The 27562-nt window shown below is 40.4% G+C and overlaps 1 protein-coding gene across 1 annotated transcript in view; it reads left to right on the forward strand.

Annotated features, from left to right (window-relative positions):
• The first annotated feature begins 18826 nt into the window (after positions 1–18826).
• The window catches only part of IFIH1 (interferon induced with helicase C domain 1), a 60516-nt gene continuing 51780 nt past the window's right edge, over positions 18827–27562 (forward strand). The window contains exon 1 of the mRNA XM_002712221.5: positions 18827–23368. Coding sequence (XP_002712267.2) covers positions 22916–23368 — 453 coding nt within the window. The 5' untranslated portion in view covers positions 18827–22915. The remainder of the gene's footprint in view (positions 23369–27562) is intronic.

Below are 27562 nucleotides of genomic sequence, written 5' to 3' on the forward strand. Positions count from 1 at the left end.
AATTTTTTTGTATTTTTTGGTCTTTATGTCATTTATTTGTGCTCTGAGTTTTATTATTTCATTTTTTCTACCTATTTTAGACTTCGTTTATTCTCATGTTTCTAGTCCTCTGTGGCATAGTGATAAATTGTTTCTTTGAGGTCTTTTTTTTAAAAAAAAAAAAAGCATTCGTTGTTATGAACTTACCTCTTAGGGATGCTTTTGCTGTTTACCCTGGATATTGGTGTATTATGTTTCCATTCTCAATTGTTTCAAGAAACTTTTTAATTTCCTCCTTGATTTCTGCCTTTATCCACTTATTGTTCAGAAATAACTTGTTCAGGGGCAGACGCTGTGGTGCAGCGGGTTAAAGCCAGAAGTGCTGGCATCCCATATGGGCGCCAGTTCTAGTCCCGACTGCTCCACTTCTGATCCTGCTCTCTGCTATGACCCAGGAAAGCTGTGGAAGATGGCCCAAGTCCTTGGGCCCCTGCACCCATATGAGAGACCCAGAAGAAGCTCCTGGCTCCTGACTTCAGATCGGCACAGCTCCAGCCATTGCAGCCGTCTGGGGAGTGAACCAGTGAATGGAGGACCTCTCTCTCTGTCTCTACCTCTCTCTGTAACTCTGTCTTTCAAATAAATATAATAAATCTTTAAAAAAAAGTTACTGCAAGTGGTATATTTAAAGAATAAAGAAAGAACTTGTTTAGTTTCTATGTTCCTGTGTATTTTCCAATGTTTATATTGTTACTGAAATCAAGTTTCATTGCATTGTCGTCAGAAAATATGCTTGATATAATTTCTATTATTTTAAAGTTTATTAGACATTTTTATGACCTACTATATGATCTATCCTGGAAAATGTCCCATGTACTATTGAGAATATTTTATACTCTGTAGCTGTTGGATGGAAAATTTTGTGAATGTCATGTCCAGTTGCATTATGGTGCAATTTAACTGTGCTGTTTCTTTCTTGATTTTCTTCTACACGACCTGTCCACTTCTGAAAGTGAGGTGCCAAAGTCGACTACCATGATTGTATTGGAGTTTTACCCTCTAGGTATATTAGTATTTGCTTTATGTGTTTGAATGTTCCAATATTGGATGCAGAGATGTGTATTATTTCTTATTATTGGATTGAGCCCTTTATCACTATATAATGACCTTCCTAGTATCGTTCACATTGCTTTGGATTTAAAATATATTTGATCTGATAGAAGTATGACTACCTCTGCTTTCTTTTGGGTACCATTTGCACTAAATATCTTGTTTCATCCTTTCACTTTCAGTCTATATGTGTCCTGAGAAGCGAAATGAGTTTTTTGTAAGCAGCATATTGTTGAGATTTTTAATCTATTTAGCCAGTTTATATCTTTTAATTGGAGAAATAGTTCCACTGACACTTAAAGTGATTATTTATAGGTAAAGTCTTTTACTGCTGCTTGATAATTGTTTTGCATTTTTATCATAATTCCCTTCTCTCTTTCCCCCTTCTCTTACAATCTTCATTTTTGTTGAAATGATTTGCTCTAGTTGTGTGCTTTGATTCCTTTTTTATTGCTTTTGGGAAGTCTATTACAAGTTCCTGCATTGTGGTTACTACGAGGCTTCACAAAAAGCACTTCTGTTAGCTATGGCAAGCTTTCTGGAAATGATAACAACATAGCATTGACTATAAATACAGAGAAAGAGACAAACAAAAAGCAAAGAAGTAAGAAATTCCAATAACAAAGTCAACACATGTGCTCTATTCCTCCCAACATTTTATATTTTTGATGTCACATTTGACCCTTTCTGTACCACTTGTCTCTGCATTTTAATTTAGCAATTACACTGTTTTTGTCTTCTCAGTAAATACTTAAATGATTTACAAAGCATATTTAAAAAGTTTGCATAATCTGAATTGTATAGTTATCCTAACCAGTGAGTTTTCTGCCTTCTGATAATTTCTCTATTTGTTAGCATTTCCTTCTTCAAGTTTGAAGAATTCCCTTGAGCTTCCTTGCCACACTGGTCTGGTGGTGATAAATTCTTTCAGCTTTTGTTTTTCCTGGATTGTCTTTATCTCTTCTTTTTATCTCAAGGACAACTTCACTGGTTATACTATTCTTGACTGGCGATTTTTTTCCACTTCAGTACTGTAAACGTATCATTCTCCTCCCTCCTGGCCTATAATGTTCTTGTATATAAGTCTGCATTCAGGCAATTGGGATGTCTTTTCTCTTGCAGCTTTGGGAATTGTATCTTTATCATTAACTTTGGTGACTTTTGCTATGATGTAGTATGTTGTAGACTCAGTTCAGTTGAATTTCGTGACCTTTGAGCTTCTTACATCTGAATACTTGTATCTTTCCCCAGGTGTGGGAAGTTTACTGTTATTCTCTTTTGGAACATGTTTTCTACCTCTTTGTAATTCTCAAGTCCATCTTGAATTCCAATAACTTGACTGTTTATTCTTTTTATGCTATCCCTTATTTCCTGCAAGCTTTTCTCATTCCTCTTAATTCTTTTTTTTTCTTTCTTTTCCTCCAAATGTGTATTTTCAAATAGTCTGTCTTTGAACTCAATGAGTCTTTCTACACTTTGATCTATTCTTCTACTAATACCTTCTATCGTATTTTTTTTGACAGGCAGAGTTAGACAGTGAGAGAGAGAGAGAGAGACAGAGAGAAAGGTCTTCCTTTTTCCATTGGTTCACCCCCCAAATGACCACTACCACCAGCGTGTTGCGCCGATCCGAAGCCAGGAGCCAGGTGCTTCCTCCTGGTCTCCCATGTGGGCGCAGGGCCCAAGGACTTGGGCCATCCTCCACTGCCTTCCCGGGCCACAGCAGAGAGCTGGACTGGAAGAGAAACAACCGGGACAGAACCAGCGCTCCAACCGGGACTAGAACCCAGGGTGCCGGCGCCGCTGGCAGAAGATTTGCCTAGTGAGCCGTGGCGCCAGCCCATCTATCATGTTTTGAATTTCAGTTAGTGTAGTTTTCAGTTGAAGGATTTCTGCTTGATTTTAATTATATCTTTATCAATTTTTTTCTGTTAGAATAGCAAATCATTTTTCTGTATTCTCTTGAATTTCATTGTGTCTTTAAAAACAAATATATTGAAATATTCATCTGAGCATTTTGAAATTTTAATTCATTCATGGTGATTTTCTGACACCTTATTTCATTCTTCAGAAGTTATAGTTTCCTGGAAATCCTTGATGGTTGTATATAATACTGTCCATACATTGAAGGATTACTTTGAGCAATCTGACTTCATCTGTGGATGTTCTAGAAATTCTAAAAAGTGTGTTTATTTTCTTTGAGTCTATTTCAGTACTAGATAATACCTTAAGTCATGATTTTCCCCAGGTATGATATTGATATGTTTTTACCAATTCAGTCTTATAGTAGTCCCCCAACTCAAATTTTTACCAAATCTGTAGTTATTGTGTTGTTAAGGATGAACTAAAGAATTGCCTACATAGGGATAGTTGAAGGCTATGGACTTCTTCTTGGGCCTGTGTTAGGCTCAAATCCCTTGGCCTGTGTCTTCAAATGTCATGATGCTACATCACATCTAGAGCTCTCAGGTGACCATGACCAATGCAGCCTGGGGGTAGAACCAAAGCACACTCTGCTATGATCTGTCCACGGCTGCAGTGGGCTCATGCTCTGATACCATACCTTTCAGCCACTGATGATATTACCTGAGATATAAGACAGATAAACACAACCACAAAACTCTCTTGGATGCTGCAGCAGTCCCAGAGGCTCTGTTTGCAAGCATGGGTCTAGGGACAGGGACCATTAAAATCTGGGTTTATCAGTCTTGCATTGAGTCCCAGAACTGTTCTGTGATTCCTTGCTGTCTACCCAAGGTTGTAGAAGGGATGATAGAGGCAGCCCCTCAGCTTATCAGGCAGACCCTACATGGATCACACCTGGATCCAACAGTCATCAGATCCTGTGCAATCTTGGGGATACACACAGGTGGTGATATAAACCAAAATGAATCTGTCTCACTGGGGGTGCAGACATCAGTTGTTACTTGGCCAAATCCAGAGATCCTATTCATAAACGCTTGCCTTGAGATGGAAACCATTAGGATCTACTCAGCATTGGCTTTCACCAGACCAGCAACGAATACCAAGACACAGTCTCATGGCCACTTGCCATCTGCCCACGGCTGGAGGAAAGTGATAGCTCCCTGGCCACTAAGACTGGCCCCAGACTGATCACATAATTGGTCCCATAGTCACAGGTTCCTACAGATTCTCCACGGTATTCACCAAGTCCACCAGCTGGCTTGACACATGCCAAAATGAGTCTGGCCTCCCAGGGTACAAGTCTCTTGCCTGATGCTGGGCGAGTCTAAAGGCCCAGACTGTGAATACCAATGGAGTCGGGGTGAAGAGGGCTAGAGGTTTGTGCTTGCCCAGATTACTGGTCTCAGCATGGTAGATCCATCTCTGAACTCCAAGGTTTAGTCCTTAACTTCCTCTCCTGGCCTCACCATGCAGCTGGAGTTTTACTTCCTTCAGGCAGCTGGGAGATGGGTCGTAGGAACTACCTGGCTGAGGAAATTCCAAAAATCCACTCATCAGGTATCCACCTGCTGCAGCAGGGGAACTCAGTTTAAATTTTTTTTTTATGTTATGTTATTTACTTATTTATTTATTCATTTATTTATTTTTGTGGTGGGTCTGGCACCAGGATTCAGCTCACTCTCCCTCTCCTAAGAGGGAGGCAACTCTCCATGCTGTGCTCCTTGAAACTGGGAAAGGGTAATGCAGTCAACTCTTTTCTTCTTGCTTTCTTAAATGTAATTTTTCTTATGATCATAACAAGAAGAGGTACTTCGGTCTCTCCCCTGGTTTCCATAGCTCTTGAAAAGATTACTTGGTATGTGTATATCTTTTCACATTGGTGTTTCTGTGGGGAGTTGGTCATCAGTGTCTTAATCATCCACCATCATGGCTCCCAATCCCATGCTAAATCTTGAAGGAACTGTGCAATATTTTTATTTATTTATTTATTTTTAATTTTGTTACTTTTTATTTATTAAATATGGACAACAGATCTCATTAATTTCACAGATACAATTCCAATAATACAACGATACTTTCCTCTCTCCCTCCTTCCATCCATCCCTCCTCCTGCATTTCTTTCCTTTCTTTTAATATATTGCAATAACATATTTTCAATTTAACTTATGATCATAGGCTTAATACTCCTCTAAACACAGAACTCTACAAGTAAAAATAGATATATCACTGTGCCACAGGGGTATAGACAAGGATTATAGACAACAATTTGTTCCATGTTCATCTTTAGGCTGTGTGACATTGGCAAGATAGTGCAACTTCTCTGAATCTGAGTGCCTCCTCTGCAAAAGAAGATATTACTCTTCTTCTTGTTGTGGCAGGAAATCCAACTTCATTTATCTAAAGCAAGGAGATTTGTTGGCTCATTTTATTCAAAATCCAGAACTGGCTTCAGATATACTTCATCTGGTGTATCAGTGCTTTCTCCAAGGACATAAATCTCTCCGTTTCTTTCCACCTCTATCATTAGAGCATAGACGACCATCTCCCAATTCTTGGATCAACAATAGTACAAAATCACAACTAGCTACAGGAAATTTCTACTTTCACCTCTCTGGTTCTAATTGGGTTAAATGCTTATCCCTCATGTAATCACTGTAGCTAGGGTATGCTTCACACTTATCATAATCCCAAAATATTTAATCCCCAATGATATAATCCCAAACATTGAAATCTGGAACACTGAAGACAGAAACTCCCATGGTATGGTTGGGGGTTGGAGTGAAGGGGTGGGGTTGGAGTAACACTATGTAAGAGGGTTGAAGGATGAATTCTAGGAAAGGATTTGGCCACGCCTTACAGTAACAACGCATTTAGATTTATGGACATTCCTTCCAGCTGGAGAAATTCCAGGAACGTTAAGGAATATTTGGCTAAAGAAGCCAGAGAAGATACTGACCGGTTCAAAAATAATCTTGTTCATGAGAGGGTAAGAAGATATATGCACCAATATTGCCGTGGGATCATCAGTGTTATTTCCACCAAATTTATGGTCTTCATATGAGTGCATGCAAAATGGATTTCTCCATACACTGGACAGCATAGAAGCAGAACACAAAAGATGGTAAAATTCAATAGGAAATTCTCATATCAATGTACATTGAATCATAGAAAATTTTAAAACAGAATAGCATCAGGTAGATGACCGTGAATGTATTCTCCAAGGAAAACTATGCCCTGAAGGAAAAGCAGCAGTTATTCATCTATTTGTAAGACTCCAAAATACAATTAAATATTAGGATAAAAACCAGCCAATTCTTATGGACTATCTCTATCCAATGCCCATAATCTATCCCTATAAAATACTTTTTCATATGTCATTTTTTAATTTTTTTTTAAATCGCCAACATTATTTTTTACAATTCGCTGTGCTATTTATTTCATCTCCGCAACATTTCAATAATATTGGGGACATACATTATTTAATGTCTTCAGAGAGGTCTTATTCACTTCATACATTATTTTGGAAATTTGATTCTACGAAGTTCATTATAAACACATTGCCTTTTTGTGTAAGCATTGTGCATATATATGAAAACACTTGGCCGGCGCCGAGGCTCAATAGGCTAATCCTCCGCCTGCGGCGCCAGCACCCCGCACCCCAGGTTCTAGTCTCAGTCGGGGCACCAGATTCTGTCCCGGTTGCCCCTCTTCCAGGCCAGCTCTCTGCTATGGCCTGGGAGTGCAGTGGAGGATGGCCCAAGTCCTTGGGCCCTGCACCCGCATGGGAGACCAGGAGAAACACCTGGCTCCTGGTTTCAGATGAGCGCGATGCGCTGGCCCCAGGGCACTGGCCACAGTGGCCATTGGAGGGTGAACCAACAGCAAAGGAAGACCTTTCTCTCTCTGTCTCTCTCTCTCACTGTCCACTCTGCCTGTCAAAAAAAAAAAAAAAAAAAAAAACACACTGAAACTCCTTTAACAAATGGAGAGATACTCTTCTCATGTATCTACATTTGTGAAAGATAAAATGTTTCAAGGTCTTTGCCTGACTGCATAGGCAGCAGTGACTGTGTTTCCAATCAAGACTTAACTTGGCTGTCAAGCTATGACAGATGACTGCAGTTATAAAGGCTAGGAGCACACATTTACACACACAGGATATATCTTCATACATTTCACCGTTGAGCTATTTATTTATGAATATATGTGTGATTGCCATGACTACACCTGAGTGTTTATGCTAGCAAAAATGTGTGTTATTATTACTTATTTTATTTTCAACACTGCCCTATTAAGTGCTTATGTATGTTTTTCAAATAAATCCCTTTTTGTGTAAATATATTTTTTTAAAAAATTGAAGTCTTTTTTTCCAGAATTATTTTTTGGAGATTTTAAACTTTAGATATTTTGTTCTTTTAGGATTTCAACATTTGGGATTATGGCATTTGGGATTCTGTCTTTCTGGATTATTGTCCAAATCCAGGTATGCTGATTAGTATGAAATAATCAGGCCCCAATCCTATAGCAAGAAAGAGGTCAATCCCAGCCAGACATTTTGAGAATGTGGAAAGGGATTATTCCCCCAGAAGAAAATTTGGAAGTGGTTTTACCAAGGACAGAATGAATGCTGAGTAAGAGAAAACCACAGGCCCAATCATAGACTCACACAGAGTTGTGAAGATTAAATATGGTAAACTAAAGAAAGCCACAGGAAAGAGTAGATATAGACATTATTTTCCATAGACCACCGTGTGTATGGAAGGCATTCAATACCCATTCATTCACCAAAGGTTTGTTGAGTACCTCCTATGTGCCATGCTCTATGCTCCCACTGCAGACATCCCACAGAGGAGTCAAAAAGAACGGCAAATTGTTGCCTGTCTTTGTGGAGCTCACAGCTTACCAGGAACAGCAGATAAGTAAACATACAATTGCAACACACCAGGTATGTGTTATGGCTAAAGGTAAGTCCAGAATGTTGTGCGATCACATAAGGGAAATATAAAAGTGCACAGTCATAAAAACTATTTCTATAATTGGATTCTATAACCTCATCTTGTACCTGACGTACAGGTGTTTATAGTCCGACCTTCTGACTCTGTAGAAGTTGTGTATGCCCTGAGCAGTTAGCAGTTTAATTTAAAATTGCCTTTTGGAGCTGGCACTGTGGCACAGAGGGTTAACGCCCTTGCCTGATGTGCTGGCATCCCAAATTGGCGCTGGTACATGTCTTGGCAGCTCCACTTCGATCCGGTTCTCTGTTATGGCCTGGGAAAGCAGTAGAGGATGGCACAAGTCTTTGGGCCCCTGCACCCACCTGGGAGACCCGGAGGAAGCTCCTGGCTCCTGGCTTCAGATCGGCGCAGCTCCGGCCGTTGCGGCCATCTGGGGAGTGAACCAGTGGATGAAGACCTCTCTCTCTCTCTCTGTCTCTATCACTCTCTGTGTAACTCTGTCTTTCAAATAAATAAAATAAATCTTTAAAAAATAAATAAAATTGCCTTTTGTCCAAGATTGGGTAGAGTATTAGCAGTGCAGGTACTATCCCTGCTTCTGTAAAACATAATACTTTAAATTTAAACTAAATTATGTCCATTGTTTTATCTTATCTTTGGCAAATACAGAAGGCCATCCTGTCAAGATGTATAATTGTACATAGCTATAACTTTGCTTAAGTGATATCCTTAAAATCCCACAAGGTGGCAGCAGAGGAAATATTATCTGAGGGTAGAAGTAAAGAGAAGCCTTGGGGGGGAAGCCAGGGAAAGCTTTCTCTCTTACTACCTTTCTGAGAATGGCATGGATATGGGATTGTCTAGGATTTGGTCTGGGTTACACTGCAGTATGGGTTACAGTTCCTCCAAAGACAGCTTGTTATTGAGGTTCCTGGGAACCTACTGAGCCTTAGTCAGTACTTGGCCTTATGCAAGAACTTTGGTCAGGCTAGAGAATTCCTTTGACCAGATAAGTTTCAGGTTATCTCTATAGTTCAGTGTGGAGGTTTAACAACTGGCAAACGTTAATGTTCTTAATTCCCAAAGAAGTGAATGGAGCACACTGAAGAGTACATACTCAGTCAGATCCTGACATGAATAAAGAATTTTTGAAATAAATATTACAGAGTATTCACAATTTATGCATGCTGCTTTATTTACTTTTGTCTGTCTATTAAAATCATAAATTCTTTATTGTGAAGCATTTTTTAAAGATACATTTATTTATTTGCAAGGCAGAGTTACAGAGGCAGATATGTATATATATATATATACACATATATATGTATATATATATATCTTCCATCTACTGGTTTATTCCCCAAATGGCCCCAGTGGATGGAGTTGGGAGTATCTGAAGCCAGGAGCCAGGAACTTTTTCTGGGTATCCCATGCAGGTGCAGGGGCCCAAGCACTTGGGTCATCTTCCACTGCTTTCCCAGACCATAGTAGAGAGCTGGATCCGAAGGAGAGCAGCTAGGACTTGAACCAATGCCCATAAGGGTTGCCAGAACTGCAGATGGCAGCTTTACCTGCTATACCACAGCACAGGCCCTTATTGTGAAGTATTTTTAAATAATCTTTTGGAGCGATAAAATAATTTGCAGCACTGTATACATAAAAAGAGAACAATATCCCACCTGGAATAAACGTGTCCCTTTGAGGTTTTTACTGCATTTGAGAAAGGATGAATGAAGTAAAATTCATCTGTGCTGGATAAGTTTCAAAAATTTTAATGAATTTTGAGCATTAAAAAGGGCTATATAAACTCTGATTCAGCTGTTGAATCTATAACAACATAAATACACAAAGAAACACAACTCACAAACCATTAATAAGGAATTCAGAGGAGGGAAAATTGAATTCATTTAGCAGTACTCAGGAAATATTTTTTTAAAGCTGCAACATGGCCGGCACCGCACCTCACTAGGCTAATCCTCTGCCTGCGGTGCCGGTACCCTGGGTTCTAGTCCCGGATGGGGCACCGGTTCTGTCCCAGTTGCTCCTCTTCCAGTCCAGCTCTCTGCTGTGGCCCGGGAAGGCAGTGGAGGATGGCCCACCTGGCTCCTGGCTTCGGATCGGTGCCGTCATGGCCGTTTGTAGGGTGAATCAATGGAAGGTAGACCTTTCTCTCTGTCTCTCTCTCTCTCTCACTGTCTAACTCTGCCTGTCAAAAAAAAAAAAATCTTCAATATAATTTTACATTATAAAATGTATAATCTGTGACCTCAATAAATAAATAAGCTTTTAATTCATTTAATGACTTTACTCATTTATTCTTTTATTCCTAGCAGTATCATTTTAATACACCTGAAGTCCCTTGGGGCTGGCACTATGGCACAGCTGGTTCAAGCTCTGGCCTGAAGCACCGGCATCCCATATGGGTGCTAATTCTATTCCTGGTTCTCCTCTTCTGATCCAGCTCTCTGCTATGCCCTGGGAAAGCAATAGAAGATGGCCCAAGTCCTTGGGCCCCTGCACCCACGTGGGATACCCGGAAAAAACTCCTGGCTCCTGGCTTCAGATGGACGCAGCTCCAGCCATTGCAGCCATCTGGGGAGTGAACCAGAGGATGGAAGACCTCTCTCTCTCTGTCTCTACCTCTCTCTGTAACTCTGTCTTTCAAATAATCTTGGAAAAAATATATAACTGAAGTCCCTTTTTCTTCTTCAACAAAATGGTGTACAGATTCCAAAGACTGTCCGGTTTTTCTAATATTTGATTCTACTAGAAAATGATGGGCAAAAGCAACTCATATTGCCCCATTAAAGCCCTCTTAGATTCCCATATATATATGTATACATATATTATATATGTATTATTATGTATATTCTATATATATACATGTATATATGTGTATATATATATATATATATATATATACAGTTCCATAGCGGCCAGAGCTGTGCCAGTCCTAAGTCAGGAGCTTCCTTCATGTCTCCCATGCAGGTGCAGGGGTCCAAGGACTTGGGCCATCTTCTACTGCTTTCCCAGGGCTTAGCAGAGAGCTAGATTGGAAGAGGAGCAGCCAGGACTCGAACCCATGCCCATATGGGATGCCGACACCACAGGCAGAGAATTAAGCTCCTGCACCACAGCACAGGAATGTGGCTGTTTTTGAAGTTGGCCAAACCTTTAAGAGACGGAGCATAGTGGGAATTCTTGGGTTATTGGGGGCCTTGCCCTCAAAAGGGATAGGTTAGGTCTCATGCGACACCTTAGGAGGCGTCAAAAGGGTGGCTATAAAATCATGAGCCTTCCCCCACCCCTCTCTGTCCACATCCGCCTCCAACTTCCTTTCTCCGTCTCCCTCCTTCCCCTCAATTCCATAATGGCTTCCTGGTTCCGAGATGTGATTTCTTCCAGAGGGGCCATGTCAGAGCCTGTACCATGCCATTTGGAATTTCAGCCTCCAAAACTATGGGGTAAATATATCTCCTTATAAGTAACCTATTTCATGTCTTTGGTTATAGTGATGAAAAGCTGAAAGCTGATTAATACATACGCAGATATGTGACTGTCGCTCCCCCTCTTCGTGGAGGAGCAACACAGGACCCTGCGCTGTTCTTTCGTCTGCTCGGCCCTCCCCGGGTTTGCTGCTGGTTCTTCCCGGGTTGGCTACTATCCCTTCCACCTCCGTGGAAGGGCAGTTCCCCCTGGCCGCATTCCCCACTTCCGCAGGGGAGCGGCACACCGCCGGCCGGCTTTCTCGGGGGCGGCACGGGTTCCCTTAGATGTTCCCCATAGATGTTCCTGGTGCATGCCGTCTCTCTCCTCCTTTATAGTCCTCCTCTGCCAATCCCAACTCGGCTGCCCACACGCCGAGTACGCTGCTCTCCAATCAGGAGCAAGTCCTACAGTTTATTAGTTGAACTGGAGGCAGCTGTGCGGAAGCTGTTTACTTCTCTCCCAGCGCCATATTGTGGGAGAGCAGATGCATAGAATAAGTCCTAATTCGAGTAACTTAGTCTAGTCCGGATTGCTCCCCACATGTGACAATGCACAGCACAGTGGATTAGGCAAATAAATGTTGCAAACTACAGCACAGCTCTTAATAAATTGCTAAAAATGTGCATCCATTTGGCTTTTAAATGCTTTTTGTTATTTTTTGACAGACCTATTGACTGGGGGTTGGGGGCGGGGAGAGATCTTCTATGGACTCATTCATTCTCCCAAAGGCCTACAATAGCTTGGGCTGGGACAGGATAAGCCAGGAGCCTGAAACTCTATCCAGGTTTCCCACATGGGTGGAAGGTGCAAGTACTTGGGCATCATCCATTGTTTCCAAGGATGTACATTAGCAGGAAACTGGATTGGAAGCAGAGTAACCAGGACTTGAACCAGGAACTCCAAAATGGGATGCAAGTGTCCCAAGTGGCAACTTAACCTGCTGTGCCACCAGACCTGTCCCTGTGTGTTCATTTAAGTCACAGTTTTAGCCAACTGAACTACGATTAATTCAGTAATATGTTTACAAAACACAATCCAGTTTTCCAAATTCTCTTAGATAGACCAAGAAACTATGTATACTGTTGGCCTCAGTCTGCTCCTGCTGTTATAACAAAATATCTGGGACTGGGTAGTTTAAAAAATGAAAAATTCATTGTCTCACAATTCTGGTTTCATTTGGGATTAAATTTCAACATGAATTTTAGAGGGGCCACAAACATTCAAACCATAACATAATTGATACTCATCTATACCTGGATTTTGTATTTATGGATTTAGTTACTTGCTAAAAATGTACTTGTAATCCTCACATCAATACTTGCATCACTTTTATAGTCATGTGCCGACATATACACAGCAACTAAACGTTTGAATCACCGGAAGCACGTTTCCAATGGCAGTCCAGGAACGCAGTGCTTCACCTTCCTATTTCAGGTCTCACAGAATAAACAAATGTCCTTTTGGTAATATGTCTAGTCCCAGAATTTCACATTTTTGTGCTTCGATTGGTGATTTCATTGTTTTCAATGGGCCCTAAGCTTAATGCTAGCTAAAGTGCTATCTAATGTTCCTAAGCACACGAAAGCTATGATGTGGCTTACAGACACAATAAGTGTGGTAAATAAGCTTTACTCAAGAATAAGTTATAGTGCTGCTGGTGGCAAATTCAATGTTAATGAGTCAGCAATACAAGGAAGATATCTTAAATAAAATATCTTTAAACAGAATTGCACCCAAAATAAGATTATACATTTCCACTGGCAAAAATTTGACCAGAGCCTCAGAAGAACATGATCCCACCCATATTTCCCCTAGGAATAGAGTTTCAGCAGTCACTAGTTCAGTGTACATGACAACTTTACAAAACAGAGCTGCAACCAAAAATGAACACCAACTGTATCCTCAGTCAGCCCTAGACTGCCAGAGACTCCTATCCCTACTTCTTATCTCTGGTTGGAGAGTGGAATTGTAAGTTGGAATTGAAAGGAAAAACAATTGAAACTAAAATTCCAGTCATGGAGATTCTCTTTTTTGGGGGGGAAGGTCTAGGTTCTTGGTTTATTATGTGACTCTGGGAAGATTACCAGTCTCTTTTTCAGCTTCTTCATCTATACAATGTCATAATACTAGGGCTTATCTCATGGAATTATTTTTATAGAAAGCCTTTATTTAATAAATATAAATTTCATGAGTACAACTTTTGGAGATTCTAATGCAATGGTTAGCGCCATGCTTTGGTAGTTTCCATTAAGTATACTCTTCCATGTTAGTATGTATATTCATGAAGTTACAGCAATTGGAAAATAAATTTTCTAACATTCTCTGAGTTATCTTTTTATTTTAATATTCAAATAAAATGGCTTCATTACCTATACCATTGCTTTACTATTACCAATCAGGATGTTGTTTGGCCCCTAACATTAAAATATATGAACATGGGAGCTGGCACTGTGGGGTACCACTAAAGACAACACCTGCAGTGCTGGCAGCCAAAACAGGCACCAGTTAAAGTCCTGGCTGCTCCATTTCCGATCCAGCTCTCGGCTATGGCCTGGAAAAATAGTAGAAGATAGCGGGCTCCTGCACCCGCATGGGAGACCCCAAGGAAGCTCCTATCTCCTGGCTTTGGACTGGCCTAGCTCTGGCCATTGTAGCCATTTGGGGAGTGAACCAGCAGATAAAAGACTTCTCTCTGTCTGCCTCTGCCTCTTTGTAACTCTGCCTTTCAGATAAGTAAATAGATCTTTTAAAAATATAAACATAGAGGGTAAAGCCATAAGGGTACAGGTTAGAGTCCCAGCTGCTCCATTTCTGATCCAGCTCTCTGCTACGGCCTGGGAAGGCAGTGGAAGATGGCCTAAATCCTTGGGCCCCTGCATCCACGTGGGAAGACTCAGAGGAAGCTCCTGCTCCTGGCTTTGGATCAGCGCAGCTCTGGCCGTTGTAGCCAACTGGGGAGTGAACCATCAGATGGAAGACTTCTCTCTCTCTCTGCCTCTCCTCTCTCTGTGTAACTCTAACTTTCAAGTAAAATAAATAAATCTTAAAAAAAAATGAATGTAAACCCCAATAAACGTATATGCATTTATTTAGAAAATCTTCACATATAAAATTTTAATATCATAAAATGCAAGCAAAAACTAAAAGTAAAGAATTATATAGAAGATTTTAAAAGTAATTTATAAAACCTAATGCAATAACAACGAAAAAGATTTTTGTGATTGTGATTTTTTTTTATTTTTTTAAATCTTAATTTAACCATTTTGTGATTTAGACATTGGAAATTTTTCTTCAACTTATCTCAACATTTGATTTCAATAACTTATTCTATAGCCCTCCTACCTGTGCTCCAAGACATTGTCAGTTATAACATGAGCAGGTATAGAATAAAAATGTCTAACAATTTGTATGGGGTGACTAGCAAGTGATTAGAACAGACACCTTTCAATCATGATGGCCATGGGCTTGGACATCTAACCCAAAGTGTCTACCACCAAAATGTAGCCATGTTTTCAGGGTAAAGACAGTGGTAATCTTATTACATATGTCTGTAGTTGCTCTTAAGCATTTACTTTAAAATAAAGTAAAAGAAGTACAATTTATGCCTTTGAGGTAAATTGTAATGTTTTTAAAAAGTCATGTGCATGGAATTACTTTTCAAAGAACTTATATCATGGAGTAATCATTTGAAAAGGGGATGTTTAGAAATCAGAATTTTATTTTTGCGTGTACATATATGCTGCTTTTTCTTGAAAACACAGATATTAATATCACATAATGTGGTATGTGATCACAATGATAATAAAGTGAGGAATGAAGGGAACATTGTCATGTAGATGGTATAATTCAGTGAAAATATTTGTAACTATTTATATACCAAGTAATATTACAGTTTCACAATTTTTACAGCTTCCACATGGAAGAGAAAACATGTGATATTTGTCTTTCTGTGCTCAGCTTATTTCAATTAGCATAATGAGTCCCAGTTCCATCCAGTTTGTTGCAAATGTCAGGATTTCATTCTTTTTATGGCTGACTAATATTACATTGTATACAGTTATATACCACATTTTCTTTATGCACTCATCAGTTGATAGACACCTAGGTTGATTACACATCTTTGCTATTTTGAATTCCTATAAATGTGGGAGTGCAGATATCTCTGTCATATGCTGACCTCACTTCCTTTGGGTACATTTCCATAAGTAGGATAGCTGAGTCATGTGGTGGATCCATTTTTAGTTCTTCAAGATAATAATACAATTTGTATCCTTCATTTTGTTGATCTGATGTACCACATTTATTGATTCATGTATGTTGAACCACCCCTGCAGCCCTGGAACAAATCCTACTTGGTTAGGGTTTGATCTCTTTGGTGTGCTGTTTGATTCAAGTTGCTAGTATTTTATTGAGAATTTTTGCATCTGCATTCATCAGGGATATTGATTTGCATATCTTCTTTTTTGTTGTATCTTTAACTGGTTTTAGAATTAAGGTAATATTGGATTCACAGAACAAGTTTGGAAGGGTCCCTTTCCTTTCAATTATTTGGAATAGTTTGAGAAGAATTGGTGTTAGTTATTCCTTAAAGGAATGAGGGTGAGAAGGTGTGAGGGGTAGATAGGAAGGAAGGGAATATGACTATGTTCTTAAAATTATATCTGCAGGGACCGGTGCTGTGGCGAAGTGGGTTAACACCCTGGCCTGATGCACCAGATTCCCATATGGGCGCCAGTTCGAGGCCCGACTGCTCCACTTCCGATCCAGCTCTCTGCTGTGGCCTGGGAAAGTAGTGGAGGATGGCCCAAGTCCTTGGGTCCCTGCTTCTGTGTGGGGGACCCAGAGGAAGCTCCTGGCTCCTGGCTTAGGATCTACACAGCTCTGGCCGTAGCAGCCAATTGGGGAGTGAACCATCAGATGGAAGCTCTCTCTCTCTCTCTCTCTGTCTCTCCTCTGTGTAACTCTGACTTTCAAATAAAATAAATAAATCTTTTAAAAAAGACTTATATCTGCAAATCACATTGAATCTGTTACATAACTAATTAAAATCAAAATTTTAAAAAAACTTGGTAGAATCCAGCAGTGAAGCCATCCAGTCCCAGGCTTTTTTTTGCTGGGAGACTCTTTAGTAGTGATTCTACCTTAACCTTGGTTATTAGTTTATTGAGGTTTTCTATGTCTTCATGCCTCAATTTTGGTAAATTATATATCTCCAGAAATGTATTCATTTCTTCTACATTTTTTAATTTCTCAGCATATAGTTGTTCATAATAGTTCTAATGAGCCTTTGTGTTTTTCTGATATCAGTTGTAATATCTCCCTTTTCAACTCTGATTTTATTGATTTGAGTTTTTATTTCTAGGTTAGTCTGGCTAATGGTTTATGAATTCTGTTTATTTTTTGAACAAAAGAGCTCTTCATTTCATCAATCTTTTGTATTGTTTTTAAATTTGTCATTTTGTTTATTTCTTCTCTAGCTTTTGTTATTTCTTTCATTCTACTGATTTGGGGCTTAGTTTGTTCTTGTTTTTCTGGATCCTTGAGCTGCATCATTATTTAATTGATACTTTTCCATTTTTTATGAAGACACTGATATAATTTTCCTTGTAACACTGCTTTTTCTGTATCCTATAAGTTTTTTTTTTTTTTTAAGATTTACTTATTTACTTGAAAGTCAGAGTTACACAGGGATAAAAGAAGAGGCGGAGAGAGGAGTCTTCCATCCACTGGTTCACTCCCCACTTGGCTGCAACAGCTGGAGCTGTGCCGATCCAAAGCCAGGAGCCAGGAGCATCTTCTGGGTCTCCCACAGGGGTGCAAGGGCACAAGGGCTTGGGCCATCTTCCAAAGCTTTCCCAGGCCACAGCAGAGAGCTCGATCAGAAGTGGAGCAGCTGGGGCAGAACCAGTGCCATATGGAATGCTGGCACTGCAGGCAGTGGCCTCACCTGCTACACCACCGCCACTGTGCACGCCCCTCCCATAAATTTTGACATGCTGCGTTTCCATTTTCATTGTTTTCAAGTAAACTTTTCTATTTCCTTTTTGATCTTCTCTATGACCCACTGTTTATTCAGAAGCATGTTGTCAAGTCTTCATTTAATCATATAATTCTAAAGTTTCTTTGCTGTTAATTTCCACCTTTCTTCCATTGTGGACAAAAAAGATAGATGACATGATTTCACTTTTTTTTTTTTTACATCTGTTGAAACTTGTTTTATTGCCAAATCTATGATCTATATGATCTTTTGCTTTTTATGTTGTTATATGTGATCGTTAATATATTTGTTTATTTTTCTTTTTTTAATATATTTTATTTAAGTTATACAAGTTTCACATATTTCCTTTATACCATTATAGGAACATAGGGGTACTTCCCCCCTACCCTACCCCCCCACTCCCTCTCATATTCCCACTCTTAATTTCTACAGTGATCTTTTGTTAGTACACTTCCATATGCTCTCCTGCTCCCCTTTTCCCCTGCAACAAGGAATGCCCTGGGCTGTGGGCCTGGCTGGCTTTGCTCCTTTTTCTCTTTCTCTATGATGCCACACCTGTTATCAGCATCCTGCTGTGTTCTCACTGTTCTACTGCCTCAGGTCTCTTCCTTGGCTACTCACCTACCTTGTTTGGGTTTTCTTAGAGAAAGATGAGGCAAATATTGGGCTTCTCTATAAGACCTTCTTGAATCCAGAACCAAAATTTTAATGGAATTGTTGTAAATATTTGGGAAATGAGTACCAAAATCAAGTAGATTTAATTTTAATTTATTTTTCTATTTTGGGCCTAATAATGTTTTTCAAATGTCAAGCTGTGATAATATCCTAATACTTTTCCTGCTAAATTAGTCTATTGATTTCTTGCAGAAAGGGAACTTGACTAAATACTAGTTATTATAGAGAGTAAGTACATACTAAAGTATTTCCTTTATAAATTGTGCATTGCTTGAGGACTGATACCATCTCTCAGTCATTGTTTTTATGACTCTGGGTTGCAGTCACTTTGTAGGACATAAGCATTGCAGGCCTGGTGGTAAGAAGCTTACATTCCATCTTACAATCTTAGGATATTATACTGACATCATCTCATTTTACACTGATGCATTTGAGGTAACTTTCCTAATCACAATACAGTAGCTAAGGGACAGGGCTGAGATGGGAACTCAGAGGCTATGCTTTCCCTCAACTCTAGACTGCTGGGTTTTGAGCATCTAACACTTTATATTACACAAAATAAGGTCTTTGTTGATACAATTTAGTAAACAAAGAACAGAATTATAATTCTAGGGCTCTCATTAAACTAAATTTATTACCATTTTCTTTCTTTCTTTCTTTCTTTCTTTCTTTCTTTCTTTCTTTCTTTCTTTCTTTCTTTCTTTCTTTCTTTTTTAATTTTTGACAGGCAGAGTGGACAGAGAGAAAGAGACAGAGAGAAAGGTCTTCCTTTGCAGTTGGTTCACCCTCCAATGGCCGCCACGGCCGGCGCACCGGGCTGATCCGAAGCCAGGAGCCAGGTGCTTCTCCTGGTCTCCCATGGGGTGCAGGGCCCAAGCACTTGGGCCATCCTCCACTGCACTCCCTGGCCACAGCAGAGAGCTGTCCTGGAAGAGGGGCAACCGGGACAGAATCTGGCGCCCCGACCAGGACTATAACCTGGTGTGCCAGCGCCGCAAGGCAGAGGATCAGTCCAGTGAGCCGCGGCGCTGGCCCCATTTTCTTTTTAAAAGACATTACTGGGGCCGGCTCTGTGGCGCAGTGGGTTAACGCCCTGGCCTGAAGCACCAGCATCCCATATGGGTGCCAGTTCTAGCCGAGTTCAAGATCTGGCTGCTCCACTCCAGATCCATCTCTATGCTATGGCCTGGGAAAGCAGTAGAAGGTGGCCCAAGTCTTTGGGCCCCTGCACCTGTGTGGGAGACCCAGAGGAAGCTCCTAGCTTCTGGCTTCAGAAGCGGCGCAGCTCCAGCCATTGTGGAGTAAGCCTGAGGATTGGGGAGAGCCAGAGGATGGAAGACCTCTCTTTCTCTCTCTCTCTCTCTGCCTCTCCTCTCTCTGTCTGATTTTCAAAAAATAAATAAATCTGCTATATGTATTATTGGCCATTAAATTGTAGTGGCAGCTATGAGTTACTTATTCAATGTAGGAAATTCAAATGAAAAGCTAGAAAACAATGAGAACTTGTTATGCATCATTTCTGAATTAGTATATAGGCAACAAAAGGGTGATTCTTAAAGATAATGGAGACTGAAATGTTACTCTGGGTTAAAAAAAAAAAAAAACTGTCAGGGCTAGAAAAATGGCAAAGATGTTGATCAGCAGGATTCCTCACCTCAAAGGAGAAAGAAAACTGATACTTACCCTGAGAAAGCCATGAAGAAGATGAAAGTGAAAGTTATTAGAAGAAACTTGACTTGAAAACATCCATTCAAAGGAAAAGCAGGAAATAAATTAGCATGCAGAAATATAGATGAAGCAAAGGGTATGTTTTGAGCAATTGAGGCTTGGCTTCTGCTTGCTTCACCTCCCTTCTTTGAAAGGGGTCTAACAAGATTGTGGCGGATGCTTTTCCATTTCTCCTCACAGCCTCTTACGGGTGCAGGATGACGCTTAGTTGAGAGTAAATATAAATTGTTACTGATAGACAGCATGCAACGCTAGCAGTGAGGGTTAGGCTCAGATGTTTACATGGAAAATCACACAGTGAAACTGTAGTGTGCACTTGTATCTGGCTTACCATATCTTCATAGCATTCTTCCTGACCTCATCCACTTAAGTTTATCTGATATTCTTTCAGGTTATTATTTATGTCTTCCCACTCTCATTGGAATGTTAACTACATAAAAGTAGGGTCTTTGTTCATTTCATTAACTGCATCTAGAACAGGGTTGATCATATGGAAAGTAGTTCGTACTTATATTTTTTAAATGATTAAATGAATGATAAACTCTGAATATAAAACACTTATTAAATATCTACTTTTCAGCTTTTTTCCCCCAACACAGCAATTCTGCATACCAAGTAAGTGAAACTGTTTCCCCATACTTAATCAGCAATTTTTTCTCATTCACCAGTATCTGAAACCAAAAAACAGAGGTTAGATGCCAGGGAAGTGGTTTTGTGTTGGTTGGTTGTTTTGGTTGTTGAGTTCGTACTTTAACAAGCTGAATGAAACTCACAGACACCTGGGGTAGTGAAGGATACATTTTCACAATAACATGAAAATTATTTCTGTAGCCCCAATAATAAAAATTAATAATTTGAATACTTCTGTAGAAACATTTAATTTGATTCTTTGCTGCTTGAGTATAAGATCAATTATTCAAATTACTAGAGTTCTATGAAGAAACAGAAAAGGAACAGTAGTGGACTGTGTATTGTCAAAGCAGATCAAGCCGCTGCCTGCAGTCCCATACTGGAGTACCAGGTCAACTCCACACTTCTCTGCTTCTGATCCAGCTCCCCGTTAATGGGCCTGGGAAAACAGCAGAAGATGGGCCTCTGCTACCTACATGGGTGACTTGGATGGAGTGCCAGATTCCTGGCTTCAGTCTGGCCCAGCCCCAGCCTTTGCAACCATTTGGGGAGTGACCCAGCAGATGGAAGATGTCTTTCTCCTTCTGTCCCTGTCACTCAGCTTTTCAAATAAATAAAACAAATGTTTAAAAAAAGAAGAAGCACAAAAGAACATTACAAATCTGGTCTACCTGTAGGATCCAGGTTCCACTCAGTTCAGAAACTTTCACAGGGAATTCTGACAGATCATCTGCTACAGTCAACCAAAATAAAACTCCTATTCCAGGAAGAAATCGTCAATAGCCTCCTAGCTGCACATTATTTTACTGGTTGCTGTAAATATGTTCCTTGCAAGAGAGAGAATAAAGTAAGACAACATGCTACAAAGCGTTAGTGTGGATATTTTGTCCGCCCCCATGTCAACACTGGGACTCTGTATTTCTCTAACCTAGTCCAGAGTCACCAACCTTCCCCCACACAGCCAGGCTCACTGAATGCACTTTGCTAACAGATTCCTTTTCCTCAATACGTTCTTGAGACCCAAAATGATGCTCCCCACCCATACAATTCTGGCGGTGAGGTTCTAATTACTGTGTGCACACCACCATCAATAGCCACAGGATACCTCCTTAGTTTAGAAAGACACAATTACGGGGCTGCTGCACTGAAACCAAGCTGGTATTTTACAGTGTGGGTTCCTTTTTTTTCTCTCTCTCACTCTCTCCTGACATAAACAAATGTTGATGTTTACCACAAGTTGGTACATTAGTTGCTAATTAAGTTGCTAGCTGCTTCAGCCAAAACTTGCTGTCTTGAATCCAAGAAAAGAATGGCAGCTAAATCAAAAATAAAATTGTGGAGATTTTTGTTTGTTTGTTTTATTAAAAGAAAGTTGCCTATTAAAGAATATGAGGAAGTTACAGCTGGGAAACACCAACCTTTTCTCTCTGGACTTCCTCCTGGACTGAATTGGTTAAAGCCAGTCCCAGGATAGAGCTCTTTAAACACCAGCCATTTAAGCACGAGGCAGAAAAGTTAACTGCCTATCAGCACTTACTTTCTCATAGCCAACCCCCAAAGTCCCTGGGGAATAAGCTAGTTCTTGGGACGCCACAGGAGGTCAGGTTTATATTAGGAAGGCCACAGGGGTGACTTCTTCCTGGGGTACTAGGGTCCCAGGACTATGGACTGGTGTGTTCTTGGCTTCATCTCTCCCTGTCAGCGCGCCGGCAGGGACATTGCTTCCCGCTCATGTTAAGGAGCATTTTCTCTTCACTTCTCTTTCGGAAAGTCCGAAATCACAAGTTGCTCTGCCCTCAAATTTTAGCTGACAAAGGGGTGTGACGGCTGAAGCGGAACGCTGCCTGGAAGACAAAACACCGGCCCGGGGAGCACGGCGGGAGTGCCGCTTGTCTCACTTGGTTCCGGGGAGAATTCCTTTTCTTGTTTCCTCTCATCAAAGGAATGTCTTCACCCGGCCGACTTAAAGGTGGCTCCTCCCCGATCACACCAACTTCTCTGGGGGGACGGCTTAGGCGACGTCCCGGGAAGAGAATCGAAACAGAAACCAGTATCTCACCGATTAGAAAAGCCGCCTGCGGAAGGCAGGACTCAAGACAGCTCTCTCCCAGGGTGTAGAGGCCTCGCCCGGGACCCCGCGCGCCGCGCAGAGTCCAAGGGAGCCTCGTCCTCGCCCTCGGCCCCGAACTCTCCGCAGCAGCAGCCCAGGCTCCGCCCACCTGCCCACCTGCCCACCTGCCAGGCTGTCCAGGTGCGACTGGGTTCTGGGCGCTGGCCTAGGGGCCTTGCCCGCGACTTCTTCGCCGTCGTTTGGAACAACGCTGCAGACTGAGCCTGCTTCCGCAGGGCAGCTGACAGAGGCGCAGTTACCTCACCTGTTCACCTTTCCGTGGAGGGAATCCTCTCCCTTTTCCAAGGACTGAAGATGTCGAATGGTTATTCCGCAGACAAGAAGTTCCTCTATCTCCTCTCATGCTTCCGGGCCAGAGTGAAAATGTACATCCAGGTGGAGCCTGTCCTGGACCACCTGACCTTTCTGCCTGCAGATGTGAGGGAACAGATCCACAGGACAGCCGACACTTCTGGGAATGTGCAAGCAGTTGAACTGCTCCTGAGCACCTTGGAGAAGCAGATCTGGCCCCAGGGCTGGGCTCGCGAGTTTGTGGAGGCCCTGAAGAGCGCTGGCAGCCGTTTAGCAGCCCGCTACCTGAATCCTGAGCTCGCCGACCTGCCCTCGCCATCATTCGAGAACACTCATGATGAATGCTTCCAACTGCTGAACCTCCTGCAGCCCACGCTGGTAGACAGCCTTCTAGTTCGAGATGTCTTAGATAAATGCGTGGAGGAGGACCTGTTGACCACTGAAGACAGAAATCGGGTAGGTGGTATTCCAGATGGACCTGGGATTTTAGGTGATTGGCAGAGCAGGCATTGCTTGTACATCTGCCCCATTGCAATTGGCTTTTGACATCTTTCGGCCAATTTGATTCTCTTCTTGGAAGAGAGAATTTCTAGTCAATGTATGATTTTGAAAAATTAAACACAGATGTGTTAATACTCTATCCTTTCACTGAAATTAAATAAATAGCTTTAGTGATGATGTATACTAATAGGTGATGTTTATTGAACACTTAACTATGTGCAATGACTACAGTTTTTGACCTATATTATCACAGTTCATGTAGATCCTAATGTTGCTAACTCTGTTTTACAGATGAGAAAACTGAGGCAGGTAATAAAAAAATCGCTCAAGGTCTTCCAGGAAGAACAATGTAGAGCTAAGACCATCAGGTCCTAAAGTGTTGAATGTTGTGTCTTATCTAATGTAGTTCCACAGAACAAAGGTCAGCAAATTATGGCTCATGGGCTGAACTCAGGCTGTTACTAGCTGTTTGCAGGCCTACAAGCTAGAGATGATCTTTAGATTTTTGAATTTTCAGCATTTGGTGTTAGTGAAGTTTTATTGAGCACAGTCATACTCATGTATACATACTGACCATGACTCTTTACTCCTGTGGGTTTGGAAAGAACCTGTTAGGCTTCCAAATCTAAAGTAGTTATTATTTGGCCCTTTAGGAATAAAAAGGTGAGAGGGACTGACTTTTTTATTAAAAGGTCACAGGGACTTAAGCCTCTACTTAAGATGTCAACATCCTGTATTAGAGCGCCGGTTCAAGTTCCAGCTGCTCCACTTTTAATCCAGCTCCCTGCCAACTTACCTGGGAAAGCAAAAGATGATGGCATTAGTACCTGGGCTTCTGCCACCCAAGGAGGAGACCAGGATGGAGTTCTTGGCTGCTGGCTTTGGCCTGGCCCAGAATTGGCGGTTGCAGTCATTTAGGGGGTAAACCAGCAGCTGAAAAATCTCTCTTTCACTCTGCCTTTGAAATGAATAAATAAATCTTTTTTAAAAAAGAAAAAGAGGTCAGATACTGGAAACAGTATCAGCTGTATGTTTTACACTATGCTATTTAGTGTTTTTTTAATATTTTATTTTTTATTTATGTAAAGGGGAAAATGTCATGTTTTTCACATACAGTTTTAAGAACATAATGATACTTCCCTCCCCACTCTCCTTCTCTTATTTCCACCCTTCTTTCTCTTCCTTGTTTTTCTTTTAAACTTTGTAATGACTTTATAATCACAAGCTTAACCCTCAACTAAGTAAAGAATTCAGAAAAAAAAAAAAAAAAAAAAAAAAAAAAAAAAAACACTGTTCCTCAGGAGTATAGACACAGGCTATAAATAACCAAATCTCAAAATGTCAACTGATTTTATATTACATTTTTATATCATATTAGTTACCATAATTCAGGGGGAAAACATATTTGTCTTTTGGGAACTAGTTTATTTCACTAAGCCTAATGGTCTCCAGTTGTATCCATTCTGTTTGAAAACACAAAATTTCATTCTTTTTATGTCTGAATAGTACTTCATAGTAGTACTCCATATATATATCACAGTTTCTTTATCTAGTCTTCAACTGATGGACATCTGGGTTGATTCCATATCTGAACTAAGTACAGATAACTCTTTCATATGTTGATTTAATCTCCACTGGGTAAATTCCTAGGAGTCGAATGGCTGGGTCATATGGTAGATCTATTTTCAGATTTCTGATGAATCTTCATACTGTCTTCAGTAATGGTTGTACTAGTTTACATTTAGTCTTGGACCAAGTGAGGAAATTACATACACATACATGTATTTTTCCTCATTTTTAAAATTTTATTTATTTACTTATGTACTTATTTTTATTTGAAAGAGCATCAGAAAATGATGCAGAAAGAGAGAGCCCTCATCCACTGATTCATTTGCCAAATGCTGGCAACAGTTGGAACAAGGCCAAGCTTAAGTCAGAATCCTGGAATTCAGGCTAAGTCTCCCACATGGGTGGCAGAGACCCAAATACTTGAACCCTCCCTTGCTGCCTCATTGACTGTACATTGACAGGAAGCTGGATGGGAAGCAGAGTGCAGGCTCAAACCCAGGCATTCCAATACAGGATGTGAGCATATCAAATGGTGTCTTAACCACTCATCCTAACACCTGCCCCCCTTTTTTTCTCCAATCAAAGTTTCAGCATTCTTTGGGACTAAAAATTTACACATAATTCATTGGGAAAACATATTGCTAGTTGACTTTTTCATATTAGTGAAAGAATAGTATATCTTTTAAAGGTAGCATTGTAACTAAGTACTTTGCACAGAAAAATGTTCACTGTTTCTCAAAGAGTGAAAATGTTGTGAAATATATAAATGCCTTCCTATTTTAATCTGACTTATTCAGGTTTGTAAGTAAAAAAAAAATTGGTTTGAAAGCATGTAGGCAAATGAACTTGAATCTAAAAGCCAAAAGCTGTGTACCATGTTATGAGTTTGACATCTTTCCCTTTGGTCTTTTGATGCAACAATTGTTTATATCTTTAGTATAAAGTCTGGGCATCAGATAGATTGGCTATACTCTATGACATGAGTTGGTCTTTCATGACTAAAGTTAATGGCCCCTCGCAGACTTGACAGACACAGAACCTATCCAGAGACCAAAACATACATCTGATTTTGATGGCTAGTTTTCCAACAAGTAAATTACACTGTTGTCTGTGGCGTTTATGTCATTTTGTGTATTGAGAACCAACTAGAACGCATTATAGTAGTCCAGCTGGATATGACAAATGTGTACATCACTGTGGCAAAATCTTAATTTGGAAGAAAGTGTGCAGCCTTCAAGCCAGCTGGAGATGGAAGATGGTATTTCCAGCCACAGTAGCTGTTAGGAAGTCCAGAAGCAACAGAGTCCAGTAACACCACAAAGCTGTTTGTGTTTGGTGGGGATGATGTCCCGACTGCCAGTGAAACAGCACTTCTCCTTATTTACTCTAAATACTTCTGCCTATCAGCATCACTTTTGTCTTGCCTGGATTGAATTTCTGCCAGCTAGATTTTATCCAAGTTCTTGATTCTGGCATGCTTGGAGGCAGCTAGCAGTGATGCAAAAGGATTTGACATAAAGGAGATACAAAGAAACTTTGGTGTAATAGTTAAGACCAAAGCACCCCAGACCCTCTCTGGATTCACATTTCACAGGAGCCTGAAGAGCTGTGTATTTGGGGCTCTCTGAGGAGCAATACTGTCCATGTGAGAGTCTGGAATAATTTTACATGTATCATTTAACAAGTATTATCAGCTCCAAAAATAAGCTATGGTGGACAATGGAAGGAAGCAACCTAGTTTGAAGAATTTGTATTGATGTGAAGTCAAAAATGAATGATTATATTATAGTGGCAAAATGTGATGGGAAACCACGAAGTTTTAGAATGGGAACATATGGATTTGCTTTTTACTATGTGTGTTACTTTGACTTTACCCATGAAAATGAACACCATAGCAAATTTTATTCTCACAGTTTCAAATGATACATTATGAAGAAGCTTTATAAATAATAATGAACTGTTTTGATATGAATAAGTTGAATTTTGTTCATGCACCTTTTTAACTTTATTGTAAATTTGAAGTTTCAAGGATTTAGGTAAATCTCCTATGTTGAAATTCAGATTTGCTTCTTAAAGTTCCTGTACTAAACTGATTTGAAGGAGAAATTATTGTTTTCATGTTTAGCCTCCCAGAGTCTAACCAGGATTAAGTTGGTGCTTAATAAGTGTGTTAGATACAAGATTGATTGATTGTATATATTTAAAAAAATGTCTTCAACAAGACTCGAAAACACATGGTATGTTGAGTTGCTTTGCTGAGAATTGGGAAATGATTGGAGGGCATAGGCCCTCCAAGTTTGTTTTTTTTCCGACAGCTTTAAAAGCTGTCAATATTTAAGCTTAGCTTAACTAAGTAAACACAACTTCTAAAAATTCTTTTTATTGCCATTCTTTTCCTGTTTTGCAGTAGACATTATTCACTTGATCTGTTCTCTGAGGGTTCCCACTCCCATCTCCCAGTTTCTGTCCCCAAAAACCATGCTAGTGGTGAGAAGACAAGAGAAACACAAACAGTCCTGCTTTCCTGGAGTTTCTGCTGTAGTCTTAATCAGTGTTCATGCTTCCAACAGTGGTTGCAAA

The sequence above is a fragment of the Oryctolagus cuniculus genome, chromosome 3 (assembly GCF_964237555.1).
Source record: "Oryctolagus cuniculus chromosome 3, mOryCun1.1, whole genome shotgun sequence".
In the NCBI taxonomy this organism is placed as follows: domain Eukaryota; kingdom Metazoa; phylum Chordata; class Mammalia; order Lagomorpha; family Leporidae; genus Oryctolagus; species Oryctolagus cuniculus.